This window comes from Stenella coeruleoalba (genome assembly GCF_951394435.1).
Source record: "Stenella coeruleoalba genome assembly, chromosome: 16".
NCBI lineage: Eukaryota > Metazoa > Chordata > Mammalia > Artiodactyla > Delphinidae > Stenella > Stenella coeruleoalba.
Genome location: NC_137162.1, coordinates 69,905,426 through 69,927,430, shown reverse-complemented (window position 1 = coordinate 69,927,430; position 22,005 = coordinate 69,905,426). Strand labels below are relative to the sequence as shown.

Here is a 22,005-nt window from a genome sequence, read left to right as displayed (position 1 = left end):
GCCCACTGGCCACCTGTTTCTATAAATAAAATTTTATTGGAACACAACCTCATCCATTCATTTACATTTTGTCTGGGATGGCTCTCGGTGCTAGGGTTGAGTAGCTGTGACCAAGACAATAGTGCCCAAAAGCCTACCATAGTTACCATCCGGCCCTTCACAGAAATTTACCATCTCCTGGTCTAAGACGATTCCTATCCAGCGGTGCCTCTAAGAGCTATTTCAGGGCAAGGGTAGTTTACTGGTTCCTGTCCTAGCTGTGTCTTTGTAAGTGTTCCAGAGCGGTGCTTGACTTGATGTGGCATATTTTTTTCCCTTTTCCAGGTGAAATGTGAGGCCAGGTCAGCCTTGACCAAGCCGAAGAATAACCATAATAACTGTAAAAAAGTCTCCAATGAAGAAAAACCAAAGGTTGGAATTGGCGAAGAGTGCAGGGCAGATGAGCAGGCCTTCCTGGTGGCACTTTATAAATACATGAAAGAAAGGAAGACGCCCATAGAACGAATACCGTATTTAGGTTTTAAACAGAGTAAGTATACTTGTTTTCATTTCTGAAATATCAAAACCGCTCAGATTCATTGAATTGGGGGAAAAGAATTTTGACTCAGGATTATGTTGAAATCCTATTCTGGAGATGATGTTCTCTGTTTGTACTAAATCGACAAATCATCCAGGCCAGGAATTTTTCCCCCTGCCTCCTTCCGCGATATTGTTCCCTTCTGGGGCAGTTGCAGTGAGATATTTATAGGCTCGAATCCACTGATTATGACTGGAAATAGACATGTTGAAAGTTCCTCGTTTTCTGTTTTGTCAGTCTTGAGTGTCTGTAACGCCTTTCTTCTGAGATAATAATATGACGTAGCTTTATCAGGCACAGATGTTGCCTGAAGAGACAGCTTTTAAAAGGAGGACATTAAAAGATGGACAAAACAACCACAAAGAGAAAACATATTTCCTAAGCCCCAAATTTGTTAGGAGATAACAAAAACCTGATGACTTCAGAGGAAACAAGAAATACACAAATTTGAACCGAGGGCCCAATTTTGAATTACTTTGACATGTACATGTAAGCGTCATCATATATTTTAAAGTAGAACAGGGAACTCTTAGCTGAGCAGAATTCCTTATAAAAAGAGAAGAAACCCAGACCCTGTCCTGATTTCACAACTGAATATATATACTGCCTCTGTCTGGACTTCGTGGCACACAAAGCGATGAGCCCCTGGCTTGAAATAGTATTTTCTCCAAATGTATCTTCCTAGATTAAAACCATGTGTCATTTTGATGAAGAATGTCAAACCTGTATGTTTTACATAACAATTTACATACCTAATGGCAACTGGCACTGATTGCAAGAGAACACTTGCAGCTATTATAAACTTATATAACTACGAATGATTACAATGTTTGTCTGAAAACTGGTTGCTTGAAATAGAAGTAAAATTAATGTACTATGAACAGCTTTGTTGCATTATGCATTGGTTCAGATTAAATCAAGGCTGAGGCAGGGCTCTTGATAGCTTTGAAACAGTGCAGGGTTCAATGAGGCTTTTCGAACGTGTTGTGTCAAAGAGCCTTTTTTTTTTTTTTTAAATTTTAATTTTATTCTTCATTTCCTTTACCAAGGAATTACTTGAAGTTCAATTTTCCCCTCCTGTGAAAGAATCAAATCCGTAGCGGTCCCATTCCATGGTATTTAGTACAAATGAACAGGGTTGCTAGCAATTTGGCGTAGATGTTTAATAGCATAAACACATGCATGTCCTGAGAAGAGAAAATTGTTTTTAAAAATACATATGTGCAACATCACACAGGCAGGTTAGGGGACTGAGTGGACAAATGACTCAGTTGCTCTGTGAACCAGTATCTTCCTTTCCTTTGATCTGTTGTATCACTGCAGCCTCAAGGGTGAAATATCTATTTCCCTGCTCAGTGCAAGGTACCATGTGCTAGTGAAATATGCTATGAGCTTTTAATATAGTGCTGCCATCAGACATTCTATTAAGAAGCTAATCATATATTAAAGTGGCTGTTATTTATTGATTATGGAGAGTTCTTATCTGAAGGAGGCATTAGATATTACCCTTTAGTCAATGGCTTCTTTCTAAGGGTCCTACAAGAACAGCCCCCATTTTGAAATCCCCCTCTTTTCCCAAGGAGGCTGTAACTTAGCTTCCCTTGGTCTGCTGATGGCAATAGGACTAAAAATTGTGTTTGTCCTTTATCCTAAAAGTAGAACTGTTTCCGTATTTGTGACTGTTTCTTTTTTAAGAAATATTTTAAGTGGTACTAATATATCCTGTTGTTGAACACCCTTTGGCAAATTGTTTCCTAAGAACTTAGCTCTCTGGGTTACTGTTAGTATTTCTTTTTTTTTTTTCTCTTTCTCATTGAAAAAACAAAGCAAAATGTTTTAATTGACATTTCTTGGAAATATGTTAATGCAATGCTTATCTAAATACTTATTGTCCCTCTAACAGTTAACCTTTGGACTATGTTTCAAGCTGCTCAAAAACTGGGAGGATATGAAACAGTAAGTGTTTAAGCGACTTAAATGAAATAGTTTTGCAATCTAACCCCCCACCCGCACCCTGCTGTGACCAAAATGGAGAAAATGCAAAAAGCAAACCATCGCTGACTTACCTTTTCAAATGGCTCTACACTTTTGGGGGTTTATTGGGCCGCTTTTGGAAACAGTCCCAATTAGTTCCAGGTTTGGCAAAATTGTAAACTTGTCGTAAAAACTACAAGTGGAAAACATATGTAACTCTCCCCTGTCAGGGAAATTAGTTGGGTCTGTAATTTTTTCCCATGTTGAGAAAGGGCTATTATTGTACAACAAGCCAAGATTGCATAAAAGAAATTTCCCTTGGCAACATACCTGACATCTGTTCATGTCTAATATGGGAAATGTATTAAAGGCTTTCAAAAGTAATCAGTATTGGCCATTAAGGAATAGAATGCAGCAGAATCTCCTCTCATTCTAGGGCAAAGAAGCTTTATTAGACAAGGGTCAGTGCCACATAAACAGGAAGTTATCAAACTTATTCAGAACAGGCTCTGACACTCTTTATCAGCTAATTCTAACTGACAGGAACGGGTTATTTTTAGCTCACAGGAAAATCTGATGGCCAGGGAGGTTTACAGCATGTATTTTGAACTGATAAAATGTTAGAGCAACAGACTCAGATTAAAATCTTGAAAGAAGAAGAGAGAGCTGCACTAATGCAGCACGCAGAGATGACATCTGTAATAAAATCAAGTGACACAGGAAGATGTCGTCACTGGAAAGATTTTCTCCTCCACACAATGATCAGATTGAGTTGTGCAGGTTCTTCTACAATTGAAGAAGAAATTGTTTTTTTTCTTTCCTCACAGAGTAACCTGGGGTATATCCCTGTATCGTAGTAAAATGACAGTGAGAGACACAGAGTCAAGAAAATGAAATTCATTTTAACCCAAAATAATGAGTGTTTCTTGCCAGATGTAGCATATTGTTCCACAAACTAATGTAAGGGTGTGATGTCAGGGGCTTGGGATGGGAAAAGACAGCAAGTGTTATGTGACTCATGTAATCTGGTATTAATGTAGAGATACCTGCTGTGAATTCTGACTAAAAATTCTTTGATGTGAGTCTATATACATGTAAAATGCTTATTTAATATATGGGCATACATAGATTTTTATAAGGAAATCGAATACTCATATGAACTACATTTAAAGGTGCATTTCATAGACATGAATTTGCTTAAAATACTTGTTTTACCAAGTGCCCTATTGAAAAATAAATAATGTAATTTTTCACTTGGTTGGATCTGTTGATAGGACAGGGAGTTTGACTCCTTCCCACTGTGGCTCATAGTTTTGCAAAATCTTGAGCTAATTATAGCTTTTGTGCATGTGAAAAAGCTGATAACTTATTCAGTGTTAGTCTCATAAATTTAGGAGTCAACCCCATAGCCTAGACTTTTAAGCCTAACCTTTAAAGTTCAGAGTAGGAATACACATTCTCATGGACCGTGACTGCAGGCAGTTACATGATATTGCACAACATTATGAATGTCTTTTTAAACCCAGGAATTTTTTGTTATTCACTGATAGGGAGAGTGCCAGTAAATTTCACAGAATCCGTTTTTCCTGCTTTTGTATCTTCTGTATTTGCACAAGGATTTTTTTTTTAACATGCAATAGCAAAGTGGTGTTGAAAATACAAAAGAAACTTCTGATGAGCCTCAAGGCATTTGCAGTACTCTTTGAACAAACAGTGATTATTATTCTTCTGTTGAATGAATGAATGAATGAATGAATGACACAATCAGCAGATCACCTGACCACATATTTACTGAGTGTCTTATGTGTAGAAGGTATTGTGTTAGACACTCTGGGAGACATAAAAATATCTAGGCCAGGGGTTCCAGTTGCTTACCATCCAGGAAAGGCAGTAATTATAAAGCAAGGTGGAAAAAAAGATCAGCGCCCGGTTCAGGTAAAGTACTTCCTCGTTTAGAGATGGGGAAGAAAGACTTGTGGCTCTGATGCCAGTTGAGCAGAATTTTGGAGAATGGATGGAATTTAGACGTGAAAGATCATGGCCTTCTTGGAAGAGAAAATCAGATGGGGAAACAAACTATGTAGGTAGAATAAAGTTGGGTATAGAGAGTTTGTAACTTAAAGTAGAGTCACTAGGTGGTGGGGATAAGTGACCGTGAAGGGGAATCCAGAGAGAAGGATGGGCCCGAGGGAAGAAGGCCCTTGGATGCTAGGCAGTGAGGGATGGGGCTGGGGGCTATGAAGATCGATAACAAGTTGAGTGTTATGTTTTGCCACTTACTCTTCCTGCACTGTGTTGTGCTGGATGGAGTGGAGGAGAGAGTGACTGGGATGGGTGAACGTGGCAAGACCAGACGGGCATCTGCTTTCCATCTGGTTATGTGTTTCACGTCTCTTCAGCCAAGCCACAAAGAGGACAGGTGACCTGTGGGGTGGCCCTTTTCCTCCTTCCCTCTCCACTCACCCTTCAACTTCTTCATCCTTTGGCGGGTCCCTGCCACTCTTCACAATACGCCATATTTTTTCATCTTGTCTCAAGCAGTGAATCTACGTGGCTATCTCACTGTAAAATCTATTTGGGGCCATGAACTGAATGAAGCCAACTGGTGGGATTTTTCCTGCCTTCTTTCTTTCCTTCTTTCCCTCCTTCCTTCCCTCCTTTTTAAAAAAATGCCTCATACTACCTGTTGGCCCTGCAGGCACTTAAGTTTGCCACTCCTGTTTCTACCTTTAAGCTTTTGAACCTGTGAAGTACAGAAGACATTTTTCTCTAGTATATTTTGACTAATAAAACTATGAGATGCTCGGTGAGGATTCAGTTTTGAAGTCACTCCAGGAGATGTATGAATGATATCCACAGTCTGAGGACTTAACCTTGTCATCGCAGCCTTACTAGAGGATACTTATCTGTGAGATTATCTGATGTCGGAAGCAAGTGTAGACTTGGCATTTAGAGCTCAAAAGAGATCTTAGAATCTTCCAGATCAGTGAAGAAGATTCTAAAGGCTTCCCAGAGGCTACTCAAGAACTGGGGCTCCAATTTTCAATGGGGAACTTTAAAGTGTAAGTAGTTTTCTAAGTCTCTGAGATATTAACTCTGGGGTGGGGCCTGGCCTGAGAATTTGAGAATCCTTTTTTTTTTTTTTTAAGCTGCCCAGATTATGTTAATTCAAAGCTAATGGTAACAGTGATTACTAGACCTCACAACTCCTGGCTTCAGAAGCCCCCATCTAAGTCAAGTATCAAAGATTAGAATGTTGTCTTCATGCTAGTACTAAATAAACACGCCAGAATATTAACATTCCTTGGCTCAGAAGTAGCACAAAGTTTCCAACGAATATTTTTCTGTTTGGTAAAGTGGCAATCTAAATTGGGACTCAATAAGCCATTTTCATTTTGAATAAGGAAAAGTGTAGCCCCCTAACTTTATTTTTCGCAAATTGGCCTTTATGCAGAAAAAGATCCTTGCCCTGCTGCAGATGAAACTGAGGCACAGGGAGATGAAATGAGTTGAATGGGGTCACCGTGGCATTCTTCACATTCTGAATTGCTGAGAATTTTGTGCATAATTACTTCAACCTCCATGGTATCACTGGGAAGAAAGAGATTTATAAATTCTTTGTGCCTTCCATTCCCAGCAGTCTCTTATGTATATTTTTATGTATTTGGGGTGATGTTTTGGGGAAAAAAAAAAGATCTAATAACCTACCTTCATTGGTAGCATCTTTCAGTCATTTCTTTGTACTTAATACGAACCTTACCAGATATACTAACTATTAGCTGAGATTTTCTGATTCTTGAGAAAAAATGTGTGACCTTAGAAGATGGGTCAGGAAGTCTGGAAGATGTAAATACTCAGTAATAGTAAAAAATTGCAAGTTTAAAATGTGTAGATATATTTCTTCTGCTGTTAGCTTGTGATTGGATAAAGACATCTCTCTGGAATTCCTTCGGGTTATAAAAAGAGGCCATCTTAATTGGCTTGTTTTTGTTTGTGGTTATAAACTATTCCAAACCTTCTGGTTCGAATTGAGGATTACGGATTATTTCATTTTAGTCCTTCACAACCCTCAAATTGAATTAAAAAAAAAAAAGAGCACAAGTTCTATTTTAAGCCTTTACAGCATGCAACTAATGGCTATATTCTGTTTTCTTGGCCTCTTCTGCCTCTGCTAGAAATGTGTATTGTATCTCTGCACCCCTAGGTTTAGAGATCATAAATGTATTGAATGGATTTGATTTCCTAAAGAACAGTATACTGGCATTTTGATTGGTTGGCAATGAGGACCCTTCTTTAACAGTCATATATCCAATTTCTCCTTCCAAACGTTTGAGAGTCTGGGTCACCTGCAGTGGAAGAGGCAGAACTGAATCAAGTTTTGCTGATGAGCTAAGGAGGTCTTCACCTCAGTGTCTGGTGAAGCAGTTAAAGCTTGCAGAGTAGCTTGGGGTATTACCAGGATGCAGCGTGTTGATGATGGTTTGCTAAAGTGATTTCCATTTGGCTAAACATTTGATGGCAAGCCAGAGGCAATATTTGGAGAGAGGTTGAGTCGGGAAATGGGTCTTGAGTAAATCTTATCCTAGAGGCAGAGGACCATGCAAGTGCTGCCTTCTAAGAATGTCAGCTCACAGCCCCGCCTCGCCCCATGGGTGAGACCGGACCATTATTTCCCAACTGGAAGAAGTCACTTGTCTTCTTGCTGGAAGGATTAGGCTTTGACATCAGATTCTGGCTTTGACATCATTTCAAGGCATCCTCTGAATCTAACCCTAGTTCTCTGGACAGACAAAGCCTCTCGCTTAATTCAAAATTCTCGAGGCCAAAGATGATGTCATATCGCTTTGAAAGGCTCCAGTTCCTGGAGTACTACCAGGAAAAAAAAGTCATCTTCCTTGAATTCAGTCCACCCTCAAGGTGTCCTGAGGAAAAAGGCTTTCTCACAGCAGCTGGGGCAACACTGCTCGCAGGCAAACTCTCCTGACTTCATAAGGTCCTACACATTCTTACAGTTAATACAATAGTGGAAGCACTGTTGTCCTAAAAGATTTCTGATGACTGTTTCCTCACCAGTCCACAAAAATACCAAAATTATTTCATCCTAGTGACCTCAAAGGTAGGAAAATAAAGCCTCCAAGACTGTATCTTGGGTTAAACAGTTTTCCAATTTTTTTTAAAGTGACAGACTTTTTTTTTTTTTGCTGTACGCGGGCCTCTCACTGTTGTGGCCTCTCCCGTTGCGGAGCACAGGCTCCGGACGCGCAGGCTCAGCGGCCATGGCTCACGGGCCTAGCCTCTCCGCGGCATGTGGGATCTTCCCGGACCGGGGCACGAACCCGTGTCCCCTGTACTGGCAGGTGGACTCTCAACCACTGCGCCACCAGGGAAGCCCGACAGACTATTTTCATCAAATAAAACCATGGGAGGGACAGATTCCTTTCCCACTCACTGGGCCCATTTTCTTGGCAGGGATTAGCATTGTTGAGAGTTAGTTTCACACCACCTTTTAAAACACCACCTGAATTCTAAAAAGCAGTTTGAAAACCACTGTACAGTCTACCCTCTGTATCTGAGGGTTCCACATCTGAAAATTCAACCAGTCTTGGATCGGAAAAAAAAAATTTTTTAATTCCAGAAAGTTCCAAAAAGAAAAACTTGAATTTGCCAAGTACCGGCAACTATTTACATAGCATTTACATTGTATTCAGTAGTATAACCAATCTGGAGATGATTTAAAATACACAGAAGGACGTGCATATGTTATATGCAAATTTTATATGGGACTTAGGCGTCCGCAAATTTTGCTATCTGCAGGGGTCTGTGGATGCAGAGAGGCGACTGTATTCATAAGCAGTGAAAACTTCATGAACATGATAGGTGTAGAGTGCTTTTCACAGAGTTCCTTGGGTCTTATCCACACTAGGGAAAGAAGTAACTATCGAGTGTCTTCAAAGTGAGATTAAGTTTCATATGCACCTACATTGGTTTACTTTACCTGGGTGTGGTCCACTCGGTTTTCCGTCTTGCTTTATGGTTAATGGTATGCGTTATGAATCCTGCTAGATCGTGAACCCTTAAAAGCGGTGACGTCTCTTTCTTCTCATGCTATCACCCCACCCTCAACCCTCCACCCTCCCTTCCGCTTCTGTACCTGGTAGTGTCCTAGAATGGTAAGCAGCAGCAGATGTGTTGATGTCAGGAATCCCACTGCTTGGATGAATTTTCTTTAGGAAACAGACAGCCAGAGTTCTTTGTATCCTTAAAAACCTAAAATAATAGAAGGTCAGGTTGAAACATGAACATGTCCAGGAAGCCTGAGGCTTTATGAGAGAGTTGATCAAGCTAACCCCATGGCTGGATCAAACCTTCCAGCTGAATGGGGCTGGGGGCCAGATACCAGGAGGCAGACATTGCTTCTGCCTGAGACTGGGCTTAAAGCTTACACACATCCAGAGAGGACAACAGAATAAAAACCCAAAGCCAATGCATGCCTAGGCACGACGAAAGCCTGTTAGTACAGAAGGCAGATGTACACAGGTGGGGGCATGATGCCCAGGAGCTGTCCCAGCTGCGTCCTCCTATCTCTCCTCACAGGGCTCTGAGACCCCCTGTAGGTTTGGACAAGGCGAGGATTTAGACGTTCCTTTGCTGTACAGCCTATGGTCAGCGTTTGAATTGAAAGCGCATCTGGGCACAAAAAATAAGAGATGTATACCCAGGAGAACTGTGTACTTAAAGGCGTTGAGCAGTTGGAAAGAGCACATTTTATGACTTTCCTGTGGAAAGAAAATATCTCAAAATGGCCTGATTCATCCAGGCTGGCCAGTGGAAGTTCAGTAAACAGTTGAGAACCCACTTCCTTGAAGGCCCGGCCCTTGTCTTTTCTCCACTGGTAAAAACTGTATTGAAACAGCAGAACCTGCTAGCGGGGGGCTGACACAGGCCCCTAGCCAGCCGCATACGGTTTACTAATGCCAAGTGGTGACTGATGCCGGCTTCCCGCTGCCGCAGCTTCAGTCCTAGCGTCAGGAAGAGTTTTTGTTTTTCCTTTTGATAATTCATTATCTATTCTCCAAGAAGCTTTGTCATTTCTGTCATAGGCATGTGTTTAACAGGGCATCCCCTAGTCTGGATGATGGGTTGTGGGTAGGGAACACGGCCAGTTTCCACACATATCCCTGTCAGCAGTGGCCTCTTGTTCATTATATTTTTCACAGTCAGTAGTACTGTTTATATATTTGGTCATTTGTTTATTTTTGGGTATCTGCCACTAGGATGCAGTCATCTTGGGTGTTGGGTTTTTACTGTTGCCACCCAGCTGCTAGCACAGTACCCAACAAATGGGAGACATTCAATAAATGTTTGGTGAGTGAATGGATGAGTGAATGGATGGATTCTGGTATAATTGGGACTTATCCGTGATTTAATGGTGAACCTATGTTCTAACTAGAGACACAAGTGGGCAGGGTGGCAGGAACCACAGTTTTAATGGTTTTACTTTAAGAGAGTAATATCTCAGAGCATTGGTAACCCAACCCACCCCCTTACATTCTTGCTGACCTCGCAGTAGCGATGCTATGTTCCCACTAGTGAGAATTTGAGAAATTGTAGCAGAAGCTATGGGTCCCGCAGTTATCTCCTTCCTTCGAAGCAAAAGGCCCCTGGAGTTCTATACTGTCACCCTGCTACACTGTTCATCAGGTCATTCTGATACGGAGGCTACTTTGATGTAGTGGAAAAAAGTCTGCTCTTGGGACCATAAGACTTCGGTATGAATCCTGACATTCCCACTCTGCTGCTGTGTGTCCTTAGGGAAGTCGTGCAGCCTCTCTGAGACTTGTTTCCTTGGTCTGTGAATGAGATTCCTATAATCTGCCTCACAGGCTGATAGGAGGATTAAATGATATCATGGATATGAAAACTCTTTACAAAATATAAAATACAGTGTACACAAGAGATACAAGAATGACAAGAGTGATTGTTTCTTTCTGAAGTGATTGCAGGAACACACATAGGCTATTTTCCAGGGCCCGCACCTCACCTGAGGGAAGGGAATATGTTTCAAGGGACTCAGTATTCTAAGGGCTTTGAGGAATAAGGTAGATACTTGGAAGAAGGGGAACCTGTTCTTTCTTCTGTGATACACAGGTCTAGAATGGATCAGCCTGAAACGGTAATATTTAAAAGGTTGGAGGGAGATTGTAACTAAATATAAAATAATTACCAAAATATGTATTTTCAGTATTTTTAAAGGGGCTTGAAAAAACATTTATTATTATAATCTAAACCAAGCTACAAATACAGGAGGATTTTTAGTTATAGCTGCTAGTAGATCTAAGAGGTGGCTCAGGCTAACAAGAACTATTGAAACAAATTGGTCCAAGAATGCTTCATGGGAAATTGAACAATGCAAAACTCACACTGTCTCGAGGTCCTACTTGGGTCTGTTAAGAAGGGTTTATGGAAATGAAGGGGTTCTTTTTATTTGAAATGGAAAGGGTACCATTTACCCTATGATATGTAACCACCCTTCTCCTCCTTAGATCGCAATCACAGAGCCCCTGGATGCACGCTGAGATTTTTTTTCACGCATTGCTGCCTCTAGCCCCTAAGTGAACTCCGCTGGCAGCTCTGCGGGTGTTTTTCAAAAGAAGCCTCCTGTTCTGACTGTTTAAATGCCACTGGCACCTCTGCCACGCCCTGCCCCCTGCACATTCCACTAACAGAGTTTTTTCCTGGAGCCCTGTTTAGAAACGTTCACAAAGATCTCAGAACTTGGTCGGTCTTCCCAGTTTCAAGGAAACACTAGATTGCTCAGATGTAGTAAGTGACGTGGTTTCTCCAAATGAATCATTTGCTAGATCATGCATCTGTTATTTTGTAAAATCTTAATTTATATATAAAAATTAAAGGAAAAAAAAACCCAAGACCATAGTATGCCTTTCGGTATGTTGCAAGCTGTTTGTTTTTATTCACCCAACTCAGTAAAATACAGAGCTTACATTTTGACTTTGGAATATGTTAATTTTCATAGGATTTGATGGATATCCCATTTTCCTGACCTAAGTGAAGAAAAATAAACAGCTTGTGACATAGACAGTTTCAGATTTTGGTTTTGTTCTCATGGTTAGAGGAGCTGGCGTAAAAATACAGCCTGAGATGACCATACATTTCATAACCAACTTGATCATTTTAGTTAATTTGTGTAGGAATTTTTTTTTAGTCTTTAAAGTAGGCGACACATCACAGTAGTTGAAAAACCAGAAGATACAAAAGCATGTTTTATGAAAACTCTGTCTTTACCTGTGTACTCAGCCACCATGACCATATCCCTTAAGCAAGTAACGTTAATTCTGATTCATTTCAGCTGGTACACTAAGATATATTTTAGCTGAAGTCTTATTTTATTTTGATGCTTTATCCCATGACATAAAGGAACAGAGTGTAAGTTTGGGACCTTGGGGGCAAATAACTACATGAATGTCCAGGGAGATGCCTCAGATAAAAATGTGCTACGGGTGACAAAATGTAGAGCCCAGAGCAGAATTCCATTTTTACTGTAAAGAAAAATGCTAAAAGTGAGATCTTACTATAAGCCCGTAAGTCTCCCATGTACTCATGTGGACTCTCTGTTTCTGGGTTTCCAGAATAGACTGTTGCGTATGTATTGAATCCTGGCACTGTGAATCTCTTATGATGCAAGATTAAATTTCTCATTGCCACTTTTTTCAGATAACAGCCCGCCGTCAATGGAAACATATTTATGATGAATTAGGCGGTAATCCTGGGAGCACCAGTGCCGCCACTTGTACCCGCAGACATTATGAAAGGTAAGGCACCCTTTCTTGGAAAGTCGTTGATTAATTACAAGTGTGTTCATTGGAAGTTAATTGGTCAAGCATAAGACCTTTTAGGAAACAGAAAATATCCCTCTGGCATTTTACTTTGCATACTGCCTTGTGATTTTTAGGGAACATGGCTTTCTCTGGTTATAAGGGATGAAATTAGATTAAGTTCGTTTAGTTTGGTTTTATCCTGTGACCACCTGCCTGATAATACTTACCCCTCCCCCCCGCAAGCGTACATTATTCAATATGTTCTCTGTACTCTGTAGGTTTATTTACTATGAGACCTTTCAGCTTCTGGAAAACTTTGAGATTCTGGGGTCTGTGGTGTTACTATGAGGTTGGCAAGTAACTGCATTAATATTGAAAAGTGTTAAGGTTGACTGTATTAATATTGAAAAGTAAGCATTTCTTTAATAAGAAAATTGGTCCCAGATAAGATCCATTGTTTTTTCCCATCTTGGTGTTCTTCTTCTAATGCTTTCGACCCAGGAAATCCTTTCTTGCCAAGCTCTGTGTGGTTTGGTTTTCTAATAATTTCAGCTTCTCTTAGAAAGGTGATGATAATGCAAACAAGAAATAATGCCAAATTGGCCTCCTATGAGGGTTGTATCCTCAGGAATTCTTCCCCTTTGCATTAGGACTGTGTTACCCACAATGCTGGAGACCAGTTAGCATAAATCACGCGTTATCCTTGCTTTGTACTTCCAGCCCCTACTTAATTTCTTTAGGTCATAACAAGTTCCTTATCACTGGCATTTCCCTGCAGTAGTGTTGACCGACTTGGCTTCACGGTTTCAGATTCAGAGCTTGTGAGATCCAAGTAGAGGTGTCTGTGTTTTAATGATGGCCATGGATGGAATGAAGTCAAGACACGGTCAGCTGAGCAAATGGGCCAGTTAGCTTCCTCCTTTGAAAACTAAAACACAAGTGCTAAATTTGATGGTTGCTCTTCACATAGTCAGTTCCCATTCCAACTTCAACCCACATGCTTAACACCCGTCTCTGGATCATACAAATGCATCTTCAGATAATGTCACCTCACACATCAACTCTTAGTCATATTTCTTTTGAGCCCAATTATATTTTTATCTGCATTGCACTTAACACAGAGCCTCTTTTAGCATGGCCATTCAGTGAAACTTGGAATGTTTTTATAGGTATAATCATAGAAAATTGAGCTGGGTTTAGTACCCTACGAAAAATTCTCACAAAGTATTCCCAAGAGATTGCCTTACTTGACAGTGTTATAATGCAGAAGGATTTTTAAAAAATTGATAACAGGAATTCAAATTATTACTTTTCATAGCATTGTTTGCAGTATACTGCACGAATTTTTTAAATGTGTTATTTCTCGCAGTATTTAATACAAAAGCCCGCACCCTCACTGTACCTAACACTTAACAGCACTGAAGTTCTAGTATGAAAAGGCACTGGTACCTGGCATGAGTGTTCTGTAGTGTCTGAGGTACCACAGTCATCTTGTTTTGATTATGAGTCAAGGCTTTAATCAAAACATTTTCATTAGCAACACTGTCTCTACTTTCAGATAGTGAACCTCCCTTAGCTCCATGTGCCAACGTCCCCAGCATGTGAACCATCACACTTAAAGGACCAGATAGCAATTAAAATTTGAAAAAGGAGTGTTATCTCAGCTGGGAGCTGGCTCACCTAGTTAGAGTGAAAAATTAATCAAATGTATTAGAAAGCATCACATGGTCAAAAAACAGATACGGTTTGGGATAGAAAAAGGATTGGATTCCATAGTACTAGGTACGTGTGTGTGTGTGTGTGTGTGTGTGTGTGTGTGTGTGTGTGTGGCTGTGTGGCTGTGTGTTTAATTTACTCAAGCAGTTGTGTGGATAAAAATAGCTTCAATCTTAAATGAAATGCCAAGATATGTTCTTTTGAAGGTTGTGTACTTTTGTTTTATGATTTACCTCTTCCTGGAGTAGTAGAATCCCACATGCCTTCAGTCAGTCAAAATGGAAAATTCTAATAGAGATACCTCCAACTTTAGCAACTGAAAACATTATTAAAGATTTTTAGAGATTTTTCTTCTCTCATTCTTGGGAGCAGACTTCATAAAGGTTTAGTCTCCCACTGGAATACATTTTTTGAAAAGCTATGTCGGCTACTCCTCCAAATCTAGAATTTGTTCGGTCAGTGTATCAGTCAGGATCCAGGAAGGAAAATAAAAATCCACACTAAGTATTCAACAAAGAGAATTTACTGTAGGGAACTGCTTAACAAGCGTTGGTGTGAAGCAGTCCACTACTATGGAGGCAGTAACTATAGGTTTCCTAGGGTTGAAGGAATAGAGAAAAGGTAGGTTATCACCACCCAGAAGTTTGGAGAGTGGACTTCACCAAACTGGGGTTCAGATCTCTCATAGGTAGAGGCGCCCAGCCAGTACTGGTCCTTCAGGGTCTCAGAGGAGAGGCACCGTGGAGCTGGGCGCAGTCCTGAAGAGGCATGCTCTGTGGCTGGGGCCAGACCTCAGAGGAAATGCACTGAAACTACTCAGGGATTGTTGAAAGACGCGACAGGGTGGAACCAACTGCTGCTGCTACGTCACTGTTGGGTTGGCACTGAAATGAACAGCAAGCAAAAGGGAAGGTGGTCCCTTCTCCCTTCCCCTGGCCTGCTAGGGCCCCACTTGCAGAACCCCAATAGGAAGACAGCTGACAAGAGAGACATGTAATTTATGTTGTCCCGGTCCCAGCATCACCAAGCAGAGCACAGAAGAGTCGATCTGGAGTTGAGAGACAGTAGTCAGCTGTGGGCACCCCACGGGGCCCCCAACATAGAAATCCCTGCACAGAACCTGAAACCCAGGTTGGAGCACAGCTGTTCCAGGGTGATTAGCATGGTCCTTAACCCGTTCTTGGCATTTGCATTTCCTTTCTTTGTCTTAATTTAATTTTTATTTTACAGTGGAGTATAGTGGATTTACAATGTTGTTTGTTTCAGGTGTACAACTAAGTGATTCAGTTATAGATATACATGTATCCATTCTTTTTCAGATTCTTTTCCCATATAGGCCATTGTAGAGTATTGAGTAGAGTTCCTTGTGCTATACAGTGGGTCCTTGTTGGTTATCTACCTTATGTATAGTAGTGTGTGTACGTTAATCCCAAACTCCTGATTTATCCCTCCCCGCCATATTTCCCCTTTGGTAACCATAAGTGGTTTCTGATATCTGTAAGTCTGTTTCTGTATGGTAAAATAAGTGCATTTTTATATTTTTTTAAAACTAGATCCCACATATGGGTGATATCATATAATATGTGTCTTTCTCTCTCTGACTTACTTCACTTAGTATGATAATCTCCAGGTCCATCCATGTTGCTGCAGATGGTATTATTTCGTCCTTCTTTATGGCTGAGTAATATTCCATTGTACATATGTACCATATTTTCTTTCTCCATTCCTCTGTCAATGGAAATTTAGGTTGCTTCCATGTCTTGGCTATTGTAAATAGCGCTGCAGTGAATACTGGGGTGCATGCATCTTTTTTTTTTTTTAAAGAGTCTGTGTTTTTCAAATTAATTAATTAATAAGTTATTTATTTTTTTTGGCTGCTTTGGGTCTTCGTTGCTGTGCGCGGGCTTTCTCTAGTTGCAGTAAGCGGGGGCTACTCTTTGTTGAGGTGCTCAGGCTTCTCTTTGCAGTGGCTTCTCTTGTTGCGGAGCACAGGCTCTAGGCGCACGGGCTTCATTAGTTGTGGCACTCAGGCTCAGTAGTTGTGGCTCGTGGGCCCTAGAGCACAGGCTCAGTAGCTGTGGCTCATGGGCTTAGTTGCTCCGCGGCATGTGGGATCCTCCCGGACCGGGGCACGAACCCGTGTCCCCTGCATCGGCAGGCGGACTCTCAACCACTGCGCCACCAGGGAAGCCCTGTTTTAGTTTTTCTAAAGAACCTCCATACTGTTCTCCATAGTGGTTGCACCAATTTACGTTCCCACCAACAGTGCAAGAGGGTTCCCCTTACTCCACACCCTCTCCAGCATTTACTGTTTGTAGATTTTTTGATGATGGCCATTCTGACTGGTGTGAGGTGATACCTCATTGTAGTGTTGATTTGCATTTCTCTAATGATTAGAGATGTTAAGCATCTTGTCATGTGCTTTTTGGCCACGTGTATGTCTTCTCTGGAGAAATGTCTATTTAGGTCTTTTGCCTGTTTTTTGATTGGGTTGTTTTTGGTTTTGTTTTGATACCGAGCTGCATGAGCTGTTTGTATATTTTGGAGATTAATCCCTCGTCGGTCACATCATTTGCAAATATTTTCTCCCATTCTGAGGGTTGTCTTTTCATTTTGCTTATGGTTTCCTTTGCTGTGCAAAAGCTCTTAAGTTTAATCAGGTCCCATTTGTTTATTTTTGTTTTAATTTTCATTACTCTAGGAGGTGGGTCCAAAAAGATACTGCTGCGATTTACGTCAAAGAGTGTTCTGCCTGTGTTTTCCTCTAAGAGTTTTAGAGTAGGCATTTCCTTTCGCCATCTAAGTCCCTCTTGCATTGGTGTGGTCAGATACAAGGGATGTCATGAATAATTAGTAATCTCTAATAGTTAAATCAATCATCTGCAAATATTGGTATTTTTTTTAAAGAAATCAGACTCTACTTACCGTAATGCCACCCTCACTCATTTGAACCACGCTCTAAAGGAGTCACCCACACTCCTGTGTGTTGTGGTGGGGAGAAATGTCTGGGAATGACTGCGCTAGATGTCTTACTTCTCTTTGATGGTTCTACCGAAGAAGGGAAGAGTATACACTCAGATCTGTCCAGGGACTTGAACCGGTTACGCTTTGGTCAGAGGAAAGGCTGAAGCTCTTGACTGCAGCTGTGTTGAGTGATTTTGGCAGACTTCACTCATTCTTGCTACTTACAGGCTGTGCTAACACAATGAAAACAGAGGTGACTAGAATGGTGAAAGGCCATTGTCTTCCAGAAGGTTCAGGGAGTTTTAAAGGGCCAGGGTTTTGTGAGCCAACATCTAGTCTGGAGATGCCCTTGGCAATGTTTAAAGCCTTCCAAACCCGATGAGAATGACTGGAGTTCCCCCTCTGCTGCCGGCTCACCTGGGCTCTCGTTTTCACTCTAATATAGGGACTGGCTCCTTTTCCTGTCTCCCTACCACCAGCTTTGCTTTCCTAGAAGATGAAGAAGCAATGAGTGATCTACTACGCATTATCCACTGATTTATTTTTCATGCAGTGTGGTTCATGCTTCCAGTAAATGTTTTCATTTTCCAACAAGAAAAAAGTAGCCGGTTCCCTCAGTAAATGTTACTTGTATATATTAGTTGGGCACTTTTGGTTTATTAATGAGTGTAATAATGAAAGTGCAAGTTGTTGAAAAGAATCAATGTTGTTTTTATTTAAGGCATAGCAGGAATGGTAGGTACAATGCCTGTGAATGCATCATTGTCGCTGAAGGCCTGACGGGTCCAAACTTGCCTCTGATTGGTTTAAATCAAATAGGTCCAAGCACTTCATAAAAATGTCTTTGTCAGCCTGGTTTTGCTTCCAAACCTATTCATCTCTGTCAGTTTTTAATATTAGTACCAGGCTCCTGGCCACAGTCCATTAGTACTGTACTTAATTGCTCATGTTACAGATGATCACCAATATAAAAAGCATTTATGTTTCCCCATCGAAAGACTGTTGCTATGTAGATGTCTCCAGCTCAGCAAAGCTTATGAAGTGTGGTTATCCTGGACACTTCTTGTTCAGGATTTATAGATAAAGTTACTGTAGATTATAATGCAAAGGAAAATGCCCACCTCCTTCTGTGCAGGACACTTCTCAGTGGAACATTTTCTTTCTCGTTCAACTCTTCGTTGAAGATGCCCCGAATAACTTTCTTTTATCAGTAAAGGAACAAAAAGGAAAATGGTTACTTTAGTGGAATTCTCTTAGCTTGATCTTTCTGGAATAGTAATTCACTTTAAAGACTGTTTTCACATGCAGATTTGTTTTCTTTTCTTTTCTTTTTTTTAATGTTTTTTAAGCACATGCAAGGGGGAAAAAAATCTTTACCCAGAATACCAGATTACTGGTTTTAATTTTCCTGAATAAATTACATGGTCTGTGTCTGTGGAGCACATGAAATTGTTCCTAGGGATTTTAAAAGGAGCATTAAGGCAAAAGTACTTTATGATGTGCTTTTCTGAGTAGTTAGAAAATCATAAACAAATGGATTTGTTTGTGGGGGAAATGAACAATTATGCCTCACCTTCTTATGTACTCAATGCCCAATTTCAAAGTCTACCCTCTGCCCTTTTCCCACAAGCATTCCTGGGGTGAGACTGTCCTGCCGCCTGGCTGAGGCGTTTTCCTGGGCAGTGACGTGGGGTGAGCTGCACCCAAGCCCCATGCGTTTGGGCAGAAGCCCAGTGATAGTCAGATGGGGCTTCGGCCTTTTTTTCTCTGAAGGTGGAAGGCGGTGTGTGAGAGGTTCACGTTTTAAATAAGATAAGTATGTGCTGCAAGGTAAATGCCAGGCATACACCAGGTTCTAAGGGACTCAGTTAGTCAGCACACGGTTGAGGAGGCCACAGGCCGGGTTCACAGATTGCGGGGATCCTTTAGCAATCCTCTAGACAGTGTTACTCAAGTGAGGTTCTTCTGGCCCATCTGTGCTCTGTGAACGGGGCAGCTATGCATAAGCACTGATACACTTACATGGCAGTTTGCCAGAATAATTTTTTGTCTGTTGACTTTTTTTTTTAATGGGGGTTTGCATTTTGTATGTCTTTTAAAATTTCTCATTTTCCTGTTAATTCCTTTTTATGGTATTTTAGAAAAGTATCAGTCAGCAACAGACAGGAAATTTAGGAAGCTGGTCCCTCTCACCCGGTCACTGGAGAAGCAGTGGTCACACACGCAGATGTTGATGGGGGCAGGTAGCATGGGTGAGCACAGGTGTGGCCAGGCTGGAAAGTGCAAAACACACAGCCGGGCGCGAGAGAGGCCCGGTGGGATCAGCGACACTTACTGCCATAGAAGGATATAGTCTCCGTGCTTCCACGCCTTCCGTGTTCTGGAGATAATTTTTATGTGAAATCACCCGACTTACAAATACTGGCTCCAATAGTTTCTGAAAATATTTTATGTAAACTAAACTAAACACGCCTGTGGGCTGCTATGTGCCATGAGGACTGAACTGTCTCTGGCATCGGGCTATAATTCGTCTCTGCTTAATCGCCCTGCAGTGGGAAGGCAACGAAGAAACACCACTGTTGAAGGCACTCTTCACCTGTACGCTCTTCCCATACTGAGCAGCACACCTGTGGCTTCCCACTGACTCTACCTTGCCTTTTGGGCCTGACTCATTCCACATGCTCTTTTTTCTCGGTGATGGGCCTCCATACACTTGGCAAAGCTCCTCTCTCACTTCAAGTCTTCCTAATCCATTCATTCAAGCCTCAGAGCACGATATATGGACTTTCACCAGTTTGGCTTGCTCTCATGTAAATGCCTCCCGTTTGTGTCACTTAGAATACCCAAAGCTATCCCAGATGTGGCATATAGTATTTCTTGGGATGTGGGCAGTGTCAGTCTATCAGCAGAGCCTAAGATTACTTTTGAAATTGGCGGCCAGTTTCTTTTTCTTGGGTCGGGTAGATGCGCCATTTGACTCACTGCCTTCTTCCTTTGCTGCTGCCCTCAAGAGCCAGTTGGTGTTTTTGGAACGTCTATCAAGAATAGGGCTGGCAAAAAATGAGGAGGTGCCCATACTACCACATTCATGGCAGAGACCGCTAAGGGAACACGATGCTGCTTCCCGAGAACCCAGGCTCAGCTTCACAGTTCTTCTCAATATGGCACCCGTACGCACTACTACCGACTCATTAGAACTGGGAGGTGCTGTGACCCTATCTTTTTTTTTTTTTCTAAAATTTGCTTTCTTTTTATTATTTTTAAAATTTTTATTTTTTGAATTTAATTTTTTTATACAGCAGGTTCTTATTAGTTATCTATTTTATACATATTGGTGTATATATGTCAATCCCAATCTCCCAATTCATCCCACCACCACCACCACCACCACCACCAACAACAACCCCCGCTTTACCCCCTTGGTGTCCATACGTTTGTTCTCTACCTCTGTGTCTCTATGTCTGCCTTGCAAACCGTTCATCCGTACCATTTTTCTGGATTCCACATATATGCGTTAATATACGATATTTGTTTTTCTTTTTCTGACTTCCTTCTGTATAAGTCTCTAGGTCCATCCATATCTCTGAAAATGATCCAGTTTCGTTCCTTTTTATGGCTGAGTAATATTCCATTGTATATATGTACCACGTCTTCTTTATCCATTCGTCTGTCTGTGGGCATTTAGGTTGCTTCCATGACCTGGCTATTGTAAATAGTGCTGCAGTGAACACTGGGGTGCATGTGTCTTTTTGAATTATGGTTTTCTATGGGTATGTGCCCAGTCGTGGGGTTGCTGGGTGTGACCCTATCTTGTGTGATCCGACTCATACTCCATACATACGTGAAAGAGAGCTAAATATTTAAGGCTATAAAAACCTTAGGTAAGGAAGTAATAGATACAAATAATAAGTTCAACAGAGATCAGAGAAAGAAGAGAGAATTTCCAAATGGAATAAGCAAAGTCTTCCAGTGGGGGGGGGGGGGGGATCTAGAATTTGAACTGGATTTTTTTTTATTGGCGTATCGTTGATTTACAATGTTGTGTTAGTTTCAGGTCTACAGCAAAGTGATTCATTTATACATATACATATATTCAATTTTTTCTCATATAGATTATCACAGAATATTGAGTAGAGTTCCCTGTGCTATACAGTGGGTCCTCATTGGTTATCTACCTTATGTATAGTAGTGTGTGTACGTTAATCCCAAGCTCCTGATTTATCCCTCCCCGCCATATTTCCCCTTTGGTAACCATAAGTGGTTTTTGATATCTGTAAGTCTGTTTCTGTTTTGTGAATAAGTTCATTTTTTATCATTTTTTAAAATTAGATTCCACATGTGGGCGATGTTCTAGATTTGTCTTTCTCTGACTGACTTCACTCAGTATGACAATCTCTAGGTCCATCCAGGTTGCTGCAAATGGCATTATTTTGTTCTTTCTTACGGCAATATACATACGATATTCCTTTGTGTATATGTATCACATCTTCTTTATCCATTCCTCTGTTGATGGGCACTTAGGTTGTTTCCATGTCTTGGCTCTTGTAAATAGTGCTGCAGTGAACAATGAGGTGCATGTATCATTTTGAATTATGGTTTTCTCTGGATTTATGCCCAGGAGTGGGATTGCTGGGTCATATGGTAGTTCTATTCTTAGTTTTTTAAGGAACGTCCATACTGTTCTCCACAGTTGGTTGTACCAATTTATGAACCGGACCTTAAAGAGATTCGGTTAGAACCTAAGATAGATCATCGTACACTGCCTAAAATAATTCAGTTGTAGAACTCAGAAACAGTAAAGAAATTATATTTGAGGGCAAGGACCTTGTGGTATTGCTTCCCTTGAGACTCACCAGTGCACCCAGTACTGCGTCGTGAACATACCAGGGACTCAAGAATTAGGGGTTGAATGAATTAAATTAAATCCAAACCAAAAGG

At 41.0% G+C, this 22,005-nt stretch overlaps 1 protein-coding gene across 16 annotated transcripts in view; it reads left to right on the top strand.

Moving 5' to 3' along the window:
- Nucleotides 1-22,005, top strand: part of ARID5B (AT-rich interaction domain 5B) — a 289,023-nt gene that overhangs the window by 253,306 nt on the left and 13,712 nt on the right. For all 16 annotated transcript variants that reach the window (XM_079899440.1, XM_079899444.1, XM_079899442.1 and 13 more), the window contains 3 exons: nt 325-529; nt 2,481-2,533; nt 12,284-12,381. In XM_079899440.1, the coding sequence (XP_079755566.1) occupies nt 325-529; nt 2,481-2,533; nt 12,284-12,381 (356 nt within the window). The remainder of the gene's footprint in view (nt 1-324; nt 530-2,480; nt 2,534-12,283; nt 12,382-22,005) is intronic.